General features: G+C 40.5%; 5 protein-coding genes and 1 long non-coding RNA gene across 12 annotated transcripts in view; 3 read left to right on the top strand and 3 right to left on the bottom strand.

Moving 5' to 3' along the window:
* LOC104801409 (DNA replication licensing factor MCM2) overlaps positions 1–3417 on the bottom strand; it is a 5207-nt gene extending 1790 nt beyond the window's left edge. Inside the window, exons 1-11 of the mRNA XM_010524678.2 lie at positions 3203–3417; positions 2945–3123; positions 2277–2452; positions 1973–2171; positions 1626–1845; positions 1330–1537; positions 1069–1203; positions 773–964; positions 515–687; positions 243–431; positions 36–152 (exon numbers count right to left, since the gene is read on the bottom strand). Of these exons, the coding sequence (XP_010522980.1) occupies positions 36–152; positions 243–431; positions 515–687; positions 773–964; positions 1069–1203; positions 1330–1537; positions 1626–1845; positions 1973–2171; positions 2277–2452; positions 2945–3123; positions 3203–3417 (2003 nt within the window). The remainder of the gene's footprint in view (positions 1–35; positions 153–242; positions 432–514; positions 688–772; positions 965–1068; positions 1204–1329; positions 1538–1625; positions 1846–1972; positions 2172–2276; positions 2453–2944; positions 3124–3202) is intronic.
* A 2145-nt stretch (positions 3418–5562) lies between these two features.
* LOC104801408 lies at positions 5563–8199 on the bottom strand. 3 transcript variants are annotated; one of them, XR_769883.2, is made up of 7 exons: positions 7978–8199; positions 7434–7621; positions 7100–7152; positions 6627–6721; positions 6330–6534; positions 6117–6222; positions 5563–5923 (listed from the first exon to the last, which is right to left on the bottom strand). It is a non-coding gene; the product is annotated as an uncharacterized LOC104801408 (long non-coding RNA). The 3 variants fall into 3 exon arrangements; XR_769881.2 differs by having other exon boundaries at positions 7100–7621; XR_769882.2 differs by having other exon boundaries at positions 6117–6173; positions 7100–7621.
* Positions 8200–9054: 855 nt separating this feature from the next.
* LOC104801407 (U-box domain-containing protein 54-like) lies at positions 9055–11412 on the top strand. Of its 2 annotated transcripts, none has more exons than XM_010524675.1 (7): positions 9055–9502; positions 9594–9697; positions 9772–9902; positions 9985–10089; positions 10187–10331; positions 10486–10911; positions 11074–11412. In XM_010524675.1, exons 1-7 carry the CDS (start codon positions 9247–9249, stop codon positions 11275–11277), a joined length of 1371 nt encoding a protein of 456 aa, XP_010522977.1. In that variant the 5' UTR covers positions 9055–9246; the 3' UTR covers positions 11278–11412. The 2 variants fall into 2 exon arrangements, with proteins under 2 accessions (XP_010522977.1, XP_010522979.1); XM_010524677.1 differs by having other exon boundaries at positions 9057–9400.
* A 170-nt stretch (positions 11413–11582) lies between these two features.
* Positions 11583–13375, top strand: LOC104801406 (BTB/POZ domain-containing protein At1g01640). Of its 3 annotated transcripts, none has more exons than XM_010524672.2 (3): positions 11583–11741; positions 12127–12271; positions 12710–13375. In XM_010524672.2, exons 2-3 carry the CDS (start codon positions 12140–12142, stop codon positions 13202–13204), a joined length of 627 nt encoding a protein of 208 aa, XP_010522974.1. In that variant the 5' UTR covers positions 11583–11741; positions 12127–12139; the 3' UTR covers positions 13205–13375. The 3 variants fall into 3 exon arrangements, with proteins under 3 accessions (XP_010522974.1, XP_010522975.1, XP_010522976.1); XM_010524673.2 differs by having other exon boundaries at positions 12112–12271; XM_010524674.2 differs by having other exon boundaries at positions 12065–12271.
* A 1568-nt stretch (positions 13376–14943) lies between these two features.
* On the top strand, positions 14944–17793 carry LOC104801404 (probable glycerol-3-phosphate acyltransferase 8). The gene is made up of 4 exons (XM_010524671.2): positions 14944–15336; positions 15466–15778; positions 16627–17101; positions 17197–17793. Exons 1-4 carry the CDS (start codon positions 15026–15028, stop codon positions 17598–17600), a joined length of 1503 nt encoding a protein of 500 aa, XP_010522973.1. The 5' UTR covers positions 14944–15025; the 3' UTR covers positions 17601–17793.
* Positions 17794–18990: 1197 nt separating this feature from the next.
* The window catches only part of LOC104801403 (cytochrome P450 86A2-like), a 2507-nt gene continuing 2207 nt past the window's right edge, over positions 18991–19290 (bottom strand). The window contains exon 3 of one of the 2 annotated variants that reach the window (XM_010524670.2): positions 18991–19287. In XM_010524670.2, the coding sequence (XP_010522972.1) occupies positions 19176–19287 (112 nt within the window). In that variant the 3' untranslated portion in view covers positions 18991–19175. The other variant, XM_010524669.2, reaches the window with a different exon arrangement.

Genomic DNA, 19290 nt, shown 5'->3' with positions numbered 1-19290 from the left:
TTCAGCAGGTTTGGATTTTTTAATTGCTTGTATACCTTCCACCTATCGGGTTAGCTGCAGCAATAACAGAGCAACGAGCTTGGAGAGAAGTAACAATTCCTGCTTTTGATATACTAATGCTCTGCTGTTCCATGGCTTCATGAATACTTACTCTGAATTCAAATTTTAAAATTCTGTCAACATCATTTCTTCAGGTCACTTTAGCAATAAGATGCCTTATCTGCAATAACAGTATGTTATACCTGTCTTGGTCATTCATCTTATCAAACTCATCGATAAGACAAATTCCTCTATCAGCCAAAACAAGAGCGCCTCCCTCAAGTGTCCACTCCCTTGTAACTGGATCTTTGTGCACAGCTGCTGTCAGCCCAACAGCAGAAGCTCCCTTCCCGGTCGTGTAGACAGCTCTCTGACCAGTCTTCTCAACATATCTAAGCAAAAACATTTTCACAATTAACTGATGAATCATCGCCACATGTTGTTGACCATATCAGTTGACAAGGAACATTCTTACTTAAGAAATTGTGATTTTGCTGTTCCTGGATCTCCGAGTAGAAGTACATTTATATCTCCACGCAGTCTGTGTTTCCCTTTCACGTTTTTCTCTTGGCCGCCAAACATAGCGAGTGTTATTGCTGTTTTGATGTCCTCATGGCCATAGATGGACGGAGCAATTGACTTAATGATCTGATGGAGAGAGTGAAAGAAATACATCAGAATGTTACTTGAGACATAGCAGTAATGTAATTAAAACAACTTCAGTACAGCATACCCGTTCTGCTATACGTGGGTCCTTAGCTAGGTTTTCGATTTCTACTTTGTCTTCATGGGTAAGCTTGTATGCAGAGAAGAGATCTTGCTTCTTCGTGACGTAGTTGGCTTCAACCACAGTAGCAAAGACAGGAAACCCGTTCTTCGTGTTCAAAGAGAGGTCAAAATTGTTGGTGTATATGCCAGTTACCTCCTGAAAAATATTTCATGAGAGGCAATTTCAAATATATATACACACCCATGATGTGTATTTCTATTAGATAAAAAGGATAAGGTGACAAAAGCTGAGGAACGTACAATTTCTTCCCCAGGGCGAGCACAATCAATGAGGTCATTCAGCAGAATCACTTCTTTGTATCTCGGAAGACGTCCAGCAGGCACTGTTCCTGGACTTTCTTGGATTGTTAGCTTCTGATAGTTCCTGTATATTGTCTGAAACATGAAAAGCAGCCAATAAAATGAGCTTCACAACAAAATGCAGCAGCTCTTTCATGCTACTCAGATTTCACTGAAGTCTATTTAGTTAAATGAAAATGACAGGAAGAACACATATTTTACCTGTTCAACGTTAACAGTAAATGGTCCTTTTGATTGGCATTCCGGGCAAGAGCCAACCTTAACTTCAGAATACGAGTTTTGGAAGAATGGGCCTAAAATTGCCCCGCATTTGTTGCAATCATATTTCACTTGCTGCAACTGGGGAAAGACCCCAGAACGTCTGGTCACAACTCCACCAATGCGGATCATTGTGTTAAGATGGATCTGCCTGACAATTCCCCAGTAAAGAGGTTATGAGGGAATCTTAGTAAAAGAATTCACAATATTGGCACATGCCATTAATATTCAGCTGTTACCTTATGTTTCGGATCTGATCATGGACAGGTAAGTTAGTGATACGGACATAAATCTTTTGGTGGATGTTCTTGTAGTTCGGATGCAGTTCAAAGACAACCTTTTCAGTAACTTCTTCCATGACTTCGAGAACAGGTTGCGGGGCATCCGCCAGCCAGATAGCAATATTGGGATGCACAAAAATGAATTGCTTATAATCAATTTCCAAACTGCATGTATTGGCTGCAAGTACACATTTGTGTGAATATAAATTAGTTCAAGCCATACCAGAAACTTAGAGGCACTTACAGCTAATGCTTTTAAAGTTTGAAAACATTGAGAACCTTTTGTTCACGTTTAAAAGAAATACCTGCAACCATTTCGTTTATTAGACGAACATATTCAACATATTCCTCGTCTTCTTCCCGTTTCTTTTGTTTCACATATGTAAGTAAGAAGTCTTTGAACTTCCTAGCAATAAAGCGGCGCACTTCATCTCTGGTAACCCATTCCCTCAAAGTTCCTTGGACCCGATACATCTCAAACTCAGCTTCATCGTCATCTTCATCCTGTATTACAGGAGAACATCAATTATAGAGTATAGCAATTGCAACATATTGTCACTTCAACGAACACCTTAGCCATCTATGTTGGATAACATGGAAAGACCAAACCTCATCTGGGTAATCATCAGTTTGGTCGGTCATTGGAATATCATCTCTTGACCCCGGCTGAGATCCTCCAGGCGAACTTGGAGTTCCATCAGGATCACCATTGCCTCTAGGTGCAACGGGGGGTCTGAAATCAGCCCGAGACCTCTTTGAAGGTCTATAGTTCCAATCATCGGAGTCTGTAGAAAAAGGGCTTGGCTTTCATCACTTAGAAAAATGGTAACTTTTGGCTAGAATGAAATTTCCGGACATTAAACCAACTCAAAATGTGTAGCCCAAATTCGGAGTCTAGGCTCAATATGCTGAACAAAGCCATTACAGCATTTAAGAGATCAGGAATTTTGGTGTCTTATCATTTTCAAACGCAAGAGGTTAGACAACACATGGATTAAGCTGCCCCATGATTTTTTAAAGAATGTCAACGGAATAAGTATTAATACTTCCCTAAATTTAACATAGCTTTCTTGAGAATTCTACATTGTAAGTCCGCTTAACAATGAAATCTAATTAGTTCCGACTTAGCGTGCATTTGATTAAACCGGCGGATCAATTAGGGTTCAGAGTTCTTCACAAATGGTCAAATCCATAGGATTCATTGCTATCACTCAATCGAAGTGACCATGGATATTACTGAATTCGAATTCCAACGTGAAGACATCAGGATCACTTACCATTGTCGTGAAGAAGATGGGGAAGCTTGCGACCGGAGACACGAGTTTCCCGAGCATCAAGTTCTGCTTCCGCCGCCTGACGATCCTGCATAATTTGATCCAAGTCCCTCTCATCTTCCATCGAATCATCGAGCCCCAACGATTCATACTGATCTTGCTCGTTCATCTGTCGATAATCACTGCCATTTCGAGAACACAAACCCTAAGTAATGAACAACAGGAAATTAAACTACCAGTATAAAAGACACAAGCGCGTACTCGATGTAATTGTCGTTGAAGAGATCTTCTCCTTCCTCTTCTTCCTCCGCCTCCTCGGGATCGTCCCTGATAATCTGCGGATCCACAGCGGCTTCCTCATCGGAGAAGTTGTCAGAGTTCTGACTGGTACTGAACGGAAGCTGGTCGGTGTTGAACCCCGCCGATGTCGGCGAATCCGGCGACGATGGCTGATTGTCGGCACCCTCTCCCGCCATTTTCCCCACTCTCTCTCTCTCTCTCTCTCTATCTTTCTCTCTCTAAGAACGCGACGGCGAAATCATGGTACTGTGTTCCCTTTAAATCTGTCCACTTAAGGCTCGTTGTTTTTGGCGGGAACATTTCGCGCCTTGTTGGCTTACGTGGAGATTGTGACACGTGTTGACTTCTTATTGGCTGCTCTTTAGTTTTCATGTTGTCGGGCTTTCAAAATAGGCAGCATGTTAAATAGCCCATTAAGGAATAAGGCTTTTGGGCTTACTAGCAAAGGAATCAAACCGAACGACACCGTCTCGTAATCCAATATTATAGGCTTTTGGGATGCAAAACATATAGTAATTAGGCTTTCTGAATTAGACGAATTCATATAAGCCCATTAAGTAGAGCTTTTGGGTTTCTGAGAATAATTTTTTAAAAAAAAAAATAATCCACTACAAAACGACACCGTTGAGAAATCTCACATGCCAGGTGTCAATCGGTCCGGTCTCGTAGATCCGAGTCTGCATTCGGCTCGAGGGTTTCGAATTCACATTGACCTGATTTTTTCGGTTATAAATAGAGAGATTCACATAGGGGTGGGCACGGATCGGATATCCGTGATTTTTGAGATATCTGTATCCGTATCCGATCCGCACAAATACTCGATTTTATTATCCGTATCCAATCTGTAATTTACGGATATCCGAAATTTCGGATATCCGTAAATATCGCGGATATTTACGAATATCCGTATCCGACATAAAATTTATAAAAATTAAATTCAAATTTAAATAACAATTTTAAATATAAAAGAAAATATATAAGTTATTTAATATAAATGTTATTCACAATTTAGAATTCATAATTTAAATATTTTAAATCAATTCAATTACAAATATAATCATAATCTATTATATACAAATATATTGAAAGTTCAAAATTCAAAAATTAAACATAATAATTTTTAATATTCAAAAGATTAAATACTCTAAATCTCAATATATACAAAATATTTCTTGAATATATATATATATATATATATATATAAAATATGTAAGTATAAAGCATTTTAAATTTTTATAGCAAATTATTTTTATGGATTTGGAATGGAAATGTATAGTGAAGCCAGTACCGGTTGACGGCGTGGAGTCAGTACTGGTGGATCTGAGTGGTCGTCTTTATGATAGTACCGGTTGACGGCGTGGAGTCAGTACTATTATAGGGAAGCAGGGTAAAGTCTAGTACCGGTAGACGAATTGAGTCAGTACTAGATGATACCGAAAGGAACGGTACCTGATAGTGCCGGTGGACGACTTGAGTCAGTACTATCAGGTATCGAAAAATGTGTGAAATAATGGTAATGTATCAAGGAAGATAAATGATAAAGGGTTAAATGGATAAAAATGAATTCTTGTATTGAGAGACCAGTCGGCACCGTTCTCCATGAGAATGGGCTCTCCGGGCTTAACCCGAGCTGCTCACTAAGCTTTTGCTTAGCCCTCCGTTGTTGAATTTTTTTCAGATCCCGAGGAGCACGAGTAGCGCATAGTGGACGACGACAACTTGTGAAGACATCATTTATGTACGGCTAATTAATCCTGTTTTTGTACGTTTAGGTTTGTGGAACAAGGATTTGTGTGGAATGGTGTGTTTAATTGTGTGTTTGGACAAGTGTGGTTTCCAAGAAACGTGTGATGGTTTTATTCCGCTGCGTACTTTTATGTAAAAATGATTTTTAATTTCCCGTGTTTTTGGATTTATTATATTTTATCGGTATTTGTCCATGTGGCATATCCTGTATACGGGATGCGGGATTCGGGTGTCACACTCATGGTTGGGTCTTTACCTAAATGCTTCACCTAGACATCAGAATCATTGAAAAATGGAATTAAAGGTAGATTTATGACGAAGCAAGTGGATAAAGACAATAATGTTGCTCTCTGCACAAGGGTTTTGGAATTCTAAACCAAGTTAGGCCAAAAAGCCAAAACTAATCCGTATTTGTTTAAAGAATAAAGCGGAAGACAGACTTATTTTACCAGATAAGCACACACTCTCTCCACCTAATCATTGTGCTTGAACAATAAACAAATAAAAATATATGGTTAAAAGAACTTTCTATTCCGTTCGCTAACATCGCTTCACGCACACATAATTTCTATGGCTTTATTTTTTTTTTTTTTGTTCTAAACAGGAAAGTGGGATGCTTTAGTGGGTCGTGAAAATGACAGATGGACCATAGTAGAGCCTGGGTTAGTGGGAGATTGGGTCCAGACCCCTGATTTTTTAGTGATTTATGTGTTAACCCCAGACGGGTTAATATCTCTAAGATGCCAATCTAATCGTAGTCTCTCTCATCTCATACACGGCATATGAAAAAATGAACAAATATAAGAGCGTACCAGGGCCCAGAGGCAACCGGTCGACACGTGTTGGCCTATAATTTGCTCAGCTTGGGTGATTGCTCCTCCCGGTCCTTTATTGTCGGACCGCCAAAGCCCATCCCTCCGACAACAGAGCTTAGATCTGGGAAGCTCAACGTTTTGAAAACAAAAAAATAATAGCTTTTTATTGCTTTAATTCAAAAATTAAAATTTTATGTTATTGCTCTTCATATCAAATTACGAGTTAGGAGAGCCTGACCTGTAGAGACTGAACATTTATAAAATATACATATTTGATATATATATATATATACATGTATATGTTTAGTTCTTACGTCAGAGGTTAACATCCCGCTTGTATAAATCACTGACTTTCAACATCCCGCTTGTATCTGTGGAGATAAACATGTTTTTACAGATCCAGTTGATGAGTTAAATGGACTGTAAATGCAAAAAAAAAAAAAGCTTTAAGAATAATATGCACAGGGTCATTATTATAGGGTCTTATTTTCTGTATCAGAAACGAAATAGTGACAAATGCAACGTACTTTCGGGACAGCTGAGTTTTTCTCTGATTCGACGTAGTGGTAGATGAGGCATTCTTCTTCTGCAAATATACTGTCTTCGACAAGCTAAGACAATTCACTTGCCATCGAGTGAACAAAATTAATATGTGGGCTAGAGTATGTATGCGTTAGTGCAATTGAAGAACCTTGACCACTGGACCCGCCGCTCGGGCAAGCTCTCCTTAGTCTGCAAGTGAATAAAGGCCATTTTGGTTACTGAAAGTTGTACCTTTTGGGAGTAGTAGTTAAAGGCCATGGAGAGCAGAACGAGGCTTTTACTTGAGATGTTGTGAAAATGTGAATTCTTGGATCAGCCATCTTCAAGCTGGCCAAAGCCTGTAAGGAATAAGGCTCTAGAGATTGAAGCATCACACCTGCCAATACGTTAAAAATTAAGCTGATAAGACTGCAGTTAAATTGTACACTCTCTTGACACTTATACTCCCACTAGGTTCAAGCGCTTGGGAGAATGATACTTCAGAACAAAAGGCCTTAATTGAGGTGCTGCTGAAATTCGTCTTGGATCAAGAATCTTCAAGTTAGTCAACGCCTGTAAGATATATGGTTCTAGACAGGCCAATAAGTTTAGGAATTAAGCTGATAAGTCTGCAGTTAAATTGCAGACTCTCTGGTACTTAGATGCCAAATAGGTTCAAGAATTCTGTATGGCTCTCACACGTCAAACATGTCGAAAAGTTCGATGCATAAATGAGTTGCAGAAACGAGAAAAACTTGCAGATGATTCCATTTACCAGATGCTGAAGTGAAGTGTCATGGAGAATCAACTTTTGCCGTATACATTCAGCTGCAAGGAATTCAAGAAACCAGAAATTCAACTCAAGAAACCAGAGAGGCCTTGACAAAAAATGTGGAGGAATCAAGCGTCAGTGTATGAAAGAATATAAACTCTTCAAATGGAATAATCTTCAATCATTCAAAAAACCTATTGGAGACACAATATCAATCAGCGATAAAACTGCGAATATAATGTTCGAGTAAGATGTTTAAACATCCTTGACCAGAGAATAGATTTGCATTTCAATGTGATAAGAAAGTGGAATTACAAATAGTTGTTTGTCTGCCCACCTCATATGTCTGGTATGTGTCTAGGGTAACAATCAGATAACTCACTTTCTAGACATACTTCTGTATGTTGGCTTCGCATTATATCACTCTGCAAGGAGTCCAACAACATTCCAAACCTGTTCAATGAAGTTTCAATCATTCCATTCCATTACTCGAGTTCCTCATATGCCTGTTGTGAACCAGATCTCCTTCAACATACCACAAAACACCCATCAGGAAACTAAAGGACGAGTAACATTTCCCCCCGAAATTTTCATCAGATGAGTAACATTTTCCACCTAAATTTTCTCAAGAAACTATCAGATTCTTACGGAATATGAGAAAATCATTTGAATCATTCCCAATCGATCCAGGATATAGAAATAGACGAGTTCCACAACTGTCGCAGGAACTCACTATCGGTCGAGTTAATCAGCAGTTTGAAATACGCAATGCGGAGGTTTCTATTGTTTAGGGTTTCTTGAAATTCCGCTGTTTTTTTTTTGTTTCATCTGTGTGTTCGTATAGTCTTCTTTCGAAAAGGGGGAGAGACGCTAAATCTTACCTTGTATTAGGAGCAAATACTTGTATGGAATTCAGATCGCCGGATCTGTTCACGTTCATCTTCATTATCCAGATCAAACCCGTAAACAAGGAGGTTATCGTTCTCCAATTCGAAATAGAGAGGGAGAGATCGAAAACGACTATGCTCTCAGAAGAACTCCGCAGGGAGAGATCGAACCGACTTTTGAATTTTAGAGAGAGAGAGAGAGAGAGAGAAATTTGAAAATAGTTTTCCCCGCGGCGGCGTGGGCGTGGCGGGAAGAAAAACGCAAAGAACCTGGCAGGTGATAAAGCCCATAATTATTTTATTAAAAGACCATGGCCCTTACGGCCCACATACTCTCCTACCTCAGTAACTAATGAAAGCCCAGTCATCACCGATAAATTAATTACAGAACTCATAATTTAAAACTAATATAATTAAATTTAATTAAGTTCCAACGAAAAACAATAATCAAATGAATACTGATTGAAGTGTTAATATTTGTATTCTAAAGTGATATTTGAGCCCATTCTCTTCTCTAACGAATGGAGATGCAATAACCATCCTGGACCCGAAGCTGGAACGCAATCCGGCGAACAACTTAGCAGTGGAGAAGGTTTTAGAGATGGCGTTCCAGTGCGTAGCTCCCCACAGACGGTCTCGACCCAGCATGAAGAGATGCAATGAGATCCTGTGGGGAATCCGCAAGGATTACAGAGCAGAGTCCGCCATGGACACCCGTTCCGTCTCTTGCCATCCTCAGACAAGCAATTCAGTCTCGGACTGAGTTCCCCATGTATGGTAAATAGTGTTTATTTTCTCAACAATATAGTTTCTTCCTTAACACGTTCTGTTTACTTGGTTCGATGCTGTGTTACTGATTTCAGACAAGGTGTTGCTCTCTTTCCGCATGGTTTTTATGGAAGAGCGAAAAAACGACGCCGTTTTGGTTTCATATCATTTGTTGACAGCTTCTCAGAAAAGGCCGTGAAGTTTAAGTTGCGGTGCTTGGAGGTTTCATGAATATTATAATAAGACCAATCCTTGACCAGTAAGGTTTAATGGTCGGAATCTCCATTAAAAATATTATTCTAAGGACCAGCATGCATATATATTTAGTTTTTGTATGCCATGTGTGTGCATATAATCATTACATAACTGTCTGCATCTATTTGTATACATATTGTCGTCTGCTCTATCGGGATAGAGAGAGAGAGAGAGAGAAGAGAGAGAGTTGTTTTTGTTGTAGAATATAAGAGAGAGAGAGAGAGGGGTAAAATCCAATCCATGGGAGAGAGTGCAGATGGAGATGCTGTCTACGTGGCAGTGGGGAAAGACGCTGGAAAGAATGAGTTGACTTTGCTATGGGTATTGAGGAATCTCCGGGTGAAGAAGCTTTACCTTCTTCATGTTCATCAACCAATTCATATGACTGCTTCATGTGAGTATATGCTTCTCTTTAACCCAATTCTTCATCTTGGGTCAGTGACGTCAATGGCTGCGCCTATGAAAAATCCATGCTTTCCCCATCAAGAATCTCACAGTATCTGTTTTTTTTTTCTTGATCCAAAACGGAAATCGCTTGCAGATACAGAGATTAACGCCTTTCCCTTTCATATATATTCGTTTTTCAGCAAGTGGGCTTGAAGAAAGTGAGATCAATGGAATACTGCAGCTGGAACTCAACGGTACATATGAGAGCCTCCACTGGTACCGTGTCCTCTGCCAAAACGAAGGGGTAAGTGATCTTCTTCTGTCCGATCAAATCCATTTACAGAATCAGAATCAGAATCAAGTGGTTTCTACACGCAGATGAACGGGCAAGATGTGGACATAACATGTATTTCAATGGAAGATGTCGGAGAAGGGATTGTGGAACTTATCTATGATAACGACGTCAGGAAGCTCGTCATGGGAGCTGCTGCCGATACCCGGTATTCCGAGTAAGGACGACTCAGAGAAAATTCGTTCTAACCATCGATTTCCAGATCCAGCTGCTGCTTATATATACATCTGTTTTGGTAGGGGAATGGCTCATATAACTTCGAGGAAGGCCAAGTACGTGAGCCAGCATGTGCCTCATCACTGCAAAATATGGTTTATCTGCAATGGGAACCTCATCCAGATCAGGTGAAAAAGCTTGAGCCTTTAGGTTCTATTCACATCTGATTTTTGTTGTCAAGTTATAAAAAACTGAAAAAGAGAACTGCTGGCCGGCCAATTCCAGGGAAGGACGGTTCGACCGCGCTTATTCACCGGACTCGTTCTCCGAATCCTCTGACTCGGCCGAGTCCTTATACAGTCAGACGGGGTTTGCTTCTTCATTGATACCGTACGAGGGAACGAGGAGTGGACGGCATGAAACAGACAGGGTAAAGTAAAAGCCGACATGGATTAGGATTAGCTTCTAATACAGAGAACTGATCTGCTTCCCTTTCTTCAAACATGCGTTCTGTTGTAAGAAATGCGGCATCATGTAGGATGTTTCAGAGTACAACGTGTCATAAAAAAGGGTTCTTTGGGCAGGTCCGAGAGTTGGAAAGATTGTATAAAGATGAGCTGAGACAGAGGAGAGAAACAGAGGAAGCTCTACAGAGAGAAAGAGATGGGCATAAGAAGACAGAACTGGAAAGAGATGAAGCCCTTTCAAGTGCCCGTAATGCCCACTTGCTATACGATCGAGAACTAAGGCTCAGGAGAGAATTAGTAGGGGAAATAGCAAAAGCGAAAGAAGAAATTGAAAAGATGAAAATGGAGATGGAGGAAGTGCTTAACATGGATTGTCCCCATATCATAGAAACTTACCAGAAAGAGCGAGACGATGCTATCAAGACAGCTGAAGAGCTTCTGAGACATTTGAACATGGAGGGCACCTCGTCAATGCCACCCTCTTCATTGTCTTCCCCTGTTCCAGACGAGCCTCCCTCATATTTCCTTTGCCCCATTTCAAAGGTTAGGGATCTTCTCCTTCCTTCTTCCTCTGATTGCCATTGCAGTATGCCTGAAAGCTCGTAAAAGATCTAAGCTTTTTGGATGAAACGCGAGCGAATTTGATTGTGTTCATTGTTTTTACTCAGAAATTCGAATTTGATGAAAGCTCGTGAATAAATGTAGGAGATCATGAGAGACCCACATGTAGCAGCAGATGGTTACACATATGAGGCAGAGGAGTTGAGAGAATGGCTGAGGCATGGAGGCGAAGCTTCACCCATAACAAATCTCAGGCTCCGGAATCGAAATCTCACCCCAAATCTCACTCTTCGCTCCGCGATCCGTGAATGGTTGCAGCAGCACCCGGAGTTTCGTGATTCACCATGAATGCCCTCCATCATGTTCTGAAATACATAACTGATTAAAGCTTCTTTTTTTTATGATGTAAACGGAATAATCCGCGAAATTCAATAGCTTCGCGGTTGTCCTGCAGAAATTATACAGTCGAGTTATAATTATTTAGTTTCAGAGGAAAAATCATTAAACGACGTCGTTTGATCCAAGTGTCGTATATGGGCCATGGCCCAAACCCAAACACGGGCCCATAAAATGGTAATTAGACGTTATTTAAAGCTCATATCGGCAATTATTGGAGAGGTCTACGATGACATTTCCAAAAGTTTAACACGTTTTGATTTGACGGGTCGCTCAAGTTGGCACGTACGAAAAGCGACGTTGTGCTTCCCTGCGAAGGAGAAAAGGGGGCGAAAATCATAAGACAGAAACAAAGGAAACTCTGCATCTCTGTCTCTCCAAGACTAGAGGCGAGAGAGCTTTCTTCAGAGACCCGAGTGAGTTTCTTTCTGTCTTTATTCTTTCAATTGTCATGCGATCGCTTCTCTCTTCTCTCTCTCTCTCTCTCTCTCTCTCTTATTCACTTGGTTCCTGTTGTTTGATCTTCCCACTCCGGTTTCGCATCCTGTGACTTAATTTTAGGATGATCGTCGGTCCAGGAGTCGTCTGATTTTAGATTCTCGAGTTTCAAAGCTCATCAGAGAAGCTTACATTCCATTTGTGACTTAAGGATCTAGGGTTTAGGAGTCTGGGATTTTCATTTCAGCGCTATATCTTGTCGATCCATCCAATTGTGTTTGAGTTGGTGATTGTACTCTAGGGTTTCCAGGACTCGCCAACTGATATTCTAAACTTGTGATAATGGAGGATTGTGTGGAGCAGGGCATTTGAAGAAATGGCAGAAACAGCAGCAAAGGCGGCTTTCCTCGGTGATCTTGTTGTGGCATTCAAAGAACATATCCACACCGATGTTCTCGTCAAGCCTGGTGATGACGGCCCTGCCTTACCCGCCCACAAAGCCGTTCTGGTAACAAACCCTCTCTCTTCAAACCTATCTATCCAATCTTTTGTCGTCTCGTTATTCTAGTTGCTTACTGATGATCTGAGTAGACACTCCCTACACCAAGATTAATTTTTTTTTTTATGCTATGATCGGATAATATGATGAATCTGTCTGACATCCGAATAAACCCGGTTCGGGATTCTTGGGGTCTCGGTTTTGGTTTTGTGATCCATCAATCGAGTCAAATAACCCGGTTCGTGATTCTTGGGGTCTCGGTTTTGGTTTTGTGATCCATCAAACGTGTCAAATAACCCGTTCGGGACTCTTGATCTCACTTGCATCTTTTAGCAAATGCTATGCATCTATCTGCTTTGGACCTAGAAGCGTTGGCATGAGTTTGGGGAAAGTAGTTCGTTACAGACAACGAAGCCGGAAAACTTATACTGCCTTATATTGTATCAGGCGGCGAGATCAACGGTGTTGAGGAACATGTTGGACTCTGATGAATGCAAGGTTTCAGAAGGGGACTCGATCATTCTCCCCGACTTGAAATATGAAGAACTCAAACCACTTGTCGAGTTCCTCTACAGCGGGGAATTGAACACCGCTTACAAACACATCCGGGCCCTCTATCTAGCGGCAGATAAATACGACATCCCGTATCTGCAAGAACGTTGCAGGCACCACCTTATCTCGGAGCTGAGCTCGAGGAACGTTCTAGACGTTCTCGAGCTCGCAAGTATCCCTTCGGACACGGTCCTGAAGGACGCAGCCCTCGACTTGATCGTGAAACGAATGGAAGAAGTGGTTGTACCGATGAAATACGAGACTTTTGCCAGGAGGAACCCTGATTTAAGCGTGGAGATCACTAGGGCTTATCTCAGGGAGACTAATGCTACTAACAAATTATACCACGGAGCTTCTTCCCCCTTCCCCCACGACGGCTACATGTTCTGAGGATGATATTAGCTTATTTGCCTATCACCTGTGTTTCATGGTGAGTCACTTGTATTTGTCGTTATTTTCATTCCAAGGTTAAAAAAAAAACACAGTAAGACACGCTTTTATGAAATGTGAAACGACACCGTATAATGTACGAATGAAATGAAGTGTGTGTTTTGAATTTAATTGACTCAAATACCCTTCTTCACAGCAGGGATTAGGAAAGAGAAAAACATTAATGGGCCTTCAATTTGAGATATGAAAAGCCATTGGTCTGCATGCAAACACTTGTAGGCCCGATTTTAAACCCAAACTAACCTCGGCCCATTAGGCTCTAAGTTAACCAACGTCACCCCATTTGGGAACTGACGGCCCAAAATTTATATGTATATATATATATATATATATAAAAGCACCCCTTTAATATATTATACACCTCCTTTTTTTGTTGTATGATTTTTGGGATTGCATATTTTTCATTTATGTGTGTGTGTGAATTTACCGTTATTCGTATTAAATGTTTATCCTTTTAGTTTCCTTTGCACCGTATAATAATAACAATCACGTTGATTTTAAATCTCTTATGAGAGAGAGAGAGATAAATGGTCCACATGGTTGATAACTTGATATAAAATCACTGCAATTTTGTAAAGAAAACCTAAACATCACTTCTCATAGATACGTAGATACGTATGCATCCACGTACTAGTTCTACGTATACAGTAGTATATACGTTTTTGCATAAGTTTGGTGGATTAACCGAGACAAAATTTAATTACCATATAATAAACGCCAACACAGGGCGCATGCATTTCTAAACGCTAAGGTTGGCCCAACTCCCTCCTCCTAACCATACGCAATTTTACTATTATTTCCTTTTGGACATTGTGTCTAGAGTAAAACTGTCAACTCTACTATGAAGATTCGTTTTTCTTAATAAATAAAATGCAAAATAATTTATTCATTTTGCCGGAAATTCTAGCTACATTAGTTTATATTATTTGTCACTAATGCTTGTCTCTAGTCTTACCTAAATAGAAAATAGAGAGGCAACCGCCGAGTCATTTTCATATATTAACTTCACCATGTGCCCTACACTTTCCTCTACACATATAATTTATTCATTTAATTATACGGCCTTCTAATTAGGTGAGCTGCTGAGCTACCTTCTTTATTGTCACAATAATATTATCCAATATTGTCGTGGAAAGTATAATTTGTATATTTTTTTCGTTTGTATGTGACTGGTCCATATCCATACATGCTCATTATATTACTTGTGTGCTATGTAAACAAATGTTGGAATATAACCAAACATATAAATAACATAAGCAAATGTTTAGGTCATACAAATTTTATTTAAATTACTTTGTATAAATTGTAAAAAATTTGATCATACGTATTGATATATTGATGGCCTGAAAGTTTTGATTTAGTTTACAAAAATGGATTATAGTTAAATTGCGTGACAAGTATTTTTTTTTTTATATAGAAGATAAATATTAATTGTATCTAGCCGTAGGATCCAAATCAAACAAACCAACTGCGTTTATTTTTTATAATTATTGGCAACTTTTAATGCAAACCCGTGTTGTGTTTTTTTATAGTTGGAAGCTTTTTTGTTGGGGTTGATTTGGTCAAAGAAGAAAGTTTAAGGATCAATCCGAAAGAAATAGAACGATTAGGAAGCCTTTTTTGGTAATTTCGTCATCAACTAAAATGCATTTAAAACCCAACGTTCCCTCTCTTTCCCCCCCACATTCCTCTGCTCTCATCGCACTAAACCCGCTACTCGAGAAAGAGAGAGAGAGAGAGAGAGACCTTGGCCTCGTAAACATGTCTCCGGAGAAGAAGAGCCGAAGTTTCCCTCCGATAACGGAGTGCGGCGGAGTAGAGTACGGTTCCATCGCCGCCGATCTCGACGGGACTCTGCTTCTCTCGAGAAGCTCCTTCCCTTACTTCATGCTCGTCGCCATTGAAGCCGGTAGCCTCCTCCGGGGCTTTATCCTTCTTCTCTCTCTCCCGATCGTCATCATTTCTTACCTATTCGTCTCTGAATCCCTCGGGATTCAGATCCTCATCTTCATTTCCTTCTCCGGCGTCAAAATCCGAGACATCGAACTCGTCTCTCGCGCCGTTCTTCCAAGGTATATATTCGACCTCAAATCCATTATCCATATATATTCAAAACTTTTCAGGGTGGAATTTGAATTTTGATTTGTTTCAGATTCAGATTCGAGTTTTGATTTTTCTGGTCGAAACCAATTATGTTGTAGATTTTACGCGGCGGACGTGAGGAAGGACAGTTTCGAGGTGTTCGATAGGTGTAAGAGGAAGGTGGTGGTGACGGCGAATCCGACAGTGATGGTGGAGCCGTTCGTGAAGGATTTTTTGGGAGGAGACAAGGTTTTGGGAACAGAGATTGAGGTGAACCCCAAGACGAAGAAGGCCACCGGGTTCGTGAAGAAACCCGGGGTCCTCGTCGGAGATTTGAAGAGACTAGCCATCTTGAAGGAGTTTGGCGACGAGTCTCCAGACATCGGAATCGGTGACCGGACCTCCGATCACGATTTCATGTCCATTTGCAAGGTATTGTTTCAAGTCCAGATGATCTCGTGGGTTTGCATCATTGATTGTCTATATTCACGTTTAGATACATGTATATATGAAATCATAAAAGACCTTGATTATATGAACTCATAGCATGATAATCCAGATTAGCCCCATAATAAAGTGGTTAAGAGACGTTTATGAATAGGGCGTATATGGGCTCGATTCGATCGATCACATATGATATGAAGAGGGAGAATAAGATAAAGGGTTTAGGTTAGGTTGAAGTGACGTGCGATCGTTTTCTTCTTTGCATGGAGCTCACGTAATGTTGCGTTGCAGTAATTAATTACTTGCGTGTCTTTGCTAACATAACCAGAGCTTCTTGTTTCACTGGGTTTTGTCGAAAAAGTCAAATGGAAACAGTCGTGTGAACCATCTTGATAGCGTCCATAAATGTTACAGCCTATCGTGATCTTTTTTTTTCTTCTGTTGTCTTTTTGTTTTTCCCAACTACCCACCACCCATAACTTGGGCGGTCCATTTAATGAGCCAATATGTGAATATTCAAAGCAATTCTTAAATTTTGTCGGCCTAATCAAGAAGCTTGCACGTCATCACGGCCCACTTGCTGAACGTGTTTTTTTTTTTTAGCAAAGATATGGGAGGTAAATTAAGTCTAGTCTCGAGACGCATATCCATAGTTTAACCAATCTTGCGTTATTATTTGTTTTGCTCTGCTTCTTTTGACCTGGTTTGGTTGGATTCACGGTTATTTGTACTTCGTCATCTTATAATCACTTGACATGTGTAAAAGAAATACGGTATACTATATATTATATATTTCCACAAGGACTAAACCTTGCGATTCCTCCACGAAAAAACAGGAAGGATACATGGTGCACTCGACCAAGTCAGCGTCAAGAATTCCACAAGACCGCATCAAGAACCGAATAATATTCCACGACGGTCGACTTGTTCAACGTCCGACCCCTCTCAACGCCCTCATCACCTACCTATGGCTCCCATTCGGATTCCCGCTCTCCATCTTCCGAGTCTACTTCAACCTCCCTTTACCCGAACGCTTTGTCCGCTACACTTACGAAATCCTCGGGATCCACCTCACCATACGCGGCCACCGTCCTCCTCCTCCGTCCCCTGGCTCCCCCGGCAACCTCTACATCGTCAACCACCGCACCGCTCTCGACCCCATCATCATCGCCATTGCCCTCGGCCGCAAAGTCTCTTGCGTTTCCTACAGCGTCTCCCGCCTCTCCCGCTTTCTCTCCCCCATCCCCACCGTTGCCTTGACCCGCGACCGAGCCGTTGACGCCGCCCGTATCAAGGAACTCCTCGAGAAAGGTCCCCTTCTACACCAGTAGATGAACTATACCCATCAAATATCATACGTTAACTGACTCTGGTTTATACGTTATGGGTGCGTTTATATATAACAGGTGATCTCGTGATATGCCCAGAAGGCACGACGTGCAGAGAACCATATCTACTGAGATTCAGCGCTTTGTTCGCTGAGCTAAGCGACAGGATAGTGCCGGTGGCGGTGAACTGCAAACAGAACATGTTCAACGGGACAACGGTGAGAGGGGTTAAGTTCTGGGACCCATACTTCTTCTTCATGAACCCGAGGCCGAGCTACGAGGCCACCTTCTTGGACCGGTTGCCGGAGGAAATGACAGTGAAGGGTGGAGGAAAGACGTCCATTGAGGTGGCCAATCACGTGCAGAAGCTAATCGGCAGCGTCTTGGGGTTCGAATGCACCAATCTCACTCGCAAGGATAAGTACATGTTGCTCGGTGGTAACGACGGCAAAGTCGAGTCTATGTACAACTCCAAGAAGTGATGGAGAGAACAGGGTGGTTTTTTTTTTTTTTACTATCTGGTTGCATATTTTTGCCCCCCAATTCTCAACTTTAATTACAAACTGTTTCGGTCGTTAGACATAAAAAAAAGGAGATTATGTGATTTGAACAAGTTTAATTTTTTTATGCATTATTGGATCAGCAGGGTTATTATCAAATATATAATTATGTGTAGGCCATTGTCTGTGTGTGTTGCTAAGTTATTAATCCATGACATTCGACAAGAAGGCTATTGGCGGTCCATGCTTTAGCTATGCCCACCACAAGTATCGATCCTTATTGTATTGAGCATTTGATCCGCTCGTGGACTTGTGACGCTGTCGAACATTATTAGATCACTCTCGGTATTCTCCAGCAAGTTCTATTGGCGGCCCAAAATATGGATCCGACAAAGACAACGAAGTCATGTTGCCGACAGGGTTCGGATATTCAAATCACCAAGACATTGGGCCACGCTAGCTATGCAGTGAGTGATATATACCACGCTAGTTCATACAGGAATATAACCAAACGTTAGTAAATGCTATCCAAAGTTCGAACAGAGTGGATGACTCAATTATATAAAGTCAATACAGGATATATGTGCGAGACAGTGTACAGTTTCAGTTTCTCGTACATTTCGTGAACTGAATTTCGGTGTTCCGATCAATTCGTCTCTATGGAACATAATCTACCTATCGGTTTGACGGTCTTTTGAGTCTCTCCCGTCTGTATATCTGAGTTACTTTATGTTGATAAGATTGGAATTACAATCCCTCGTCATTGTCATTGCGTGATGTAATTCAAAGTTTTAAATCCCTTATTAAAAAAAAGGAGAGTATATGGGGCATTTTACTCAAATGATCCACTTGGATCGCACGAATTTCGCTGGTACACCACAAAAAAACAATTTTTTTTTTCAACTTTTATACCACTTCTCGATTGAAAAAGTCCGAAATATCTTTTTTTTTTGCGACTTTATTACGACTAACATATAACTAATATACAACTAAAATAAGTAGTAGTTATAGTCGTACGAAGATGAAAGTGCAAACAAAAACGTAGTTATTTTTAAAATTTGATTGATAAATTTTTTGTCACCTTATTTAGAATCAATTACAATTCTATTTAGAATTAATTATGAAGTCGCAATAACAAAGTTATTTTCGAGCGAACAAATTACACGATTTCATTAAGGGTAATATTGTCTTTTTAAACAAAATTAATAGGTTATGTTTTTGGTAGTGTAACCTTGAAATTCCTGCCACCAACTGTGTCATTGGAGTAAAATACCCGAGTATATGGAGTGCCCGTATGGCCACCAGTCTCTCACACTCTCTCTTTATCTCTCTCACACATATATAAAAATTTTATGTTTATTTTTTGTATATAGAAAGAAAAACAGTATATTTATTTGGACTAAAAAGCTTACAACTTTGTCTTGATTTCTACTTCCAAATTGAACCGCCCACAAAAGTATACCAATTGAAACAAAAATTTTAAGTATGGATATGAAATCAAAGCTAGAAGAGGCAATCAAACCGTGGACTAAATATGAAACGACGACACTGTAGGGTTTAAACGCAGACGCCATCGCATTTGCCGGCGTCTCTCTCCGCCATTATACTCTCCACGATCGCTCCCAGATCCCTCTTGTGGAGGTGAACTCGGAGGCCGTTTTTCATGAAGAGC

Source organism: Tarenaya hassleriana, unplaced genomic scaffold (assembly GCF_000463585.1).
Source record: "Tarenaya hassleriana unplaced genomic scaffold, ASM46358v1 Cleome7, whole genome shotgun sequence".
Classification (NCBI taxonomy): Eukaryota; Viridiplantae; Streptophyta; class Magnoliopsida; order Brassicales; family Cleomaceae; genus Tarenaya; species Tarenaya hassleriana.
The sequence above is the reverse complement of the archived record's forward strand: the minus strand, read 5'-3'. Positions and strand labels throughout refer to the sequence as shown.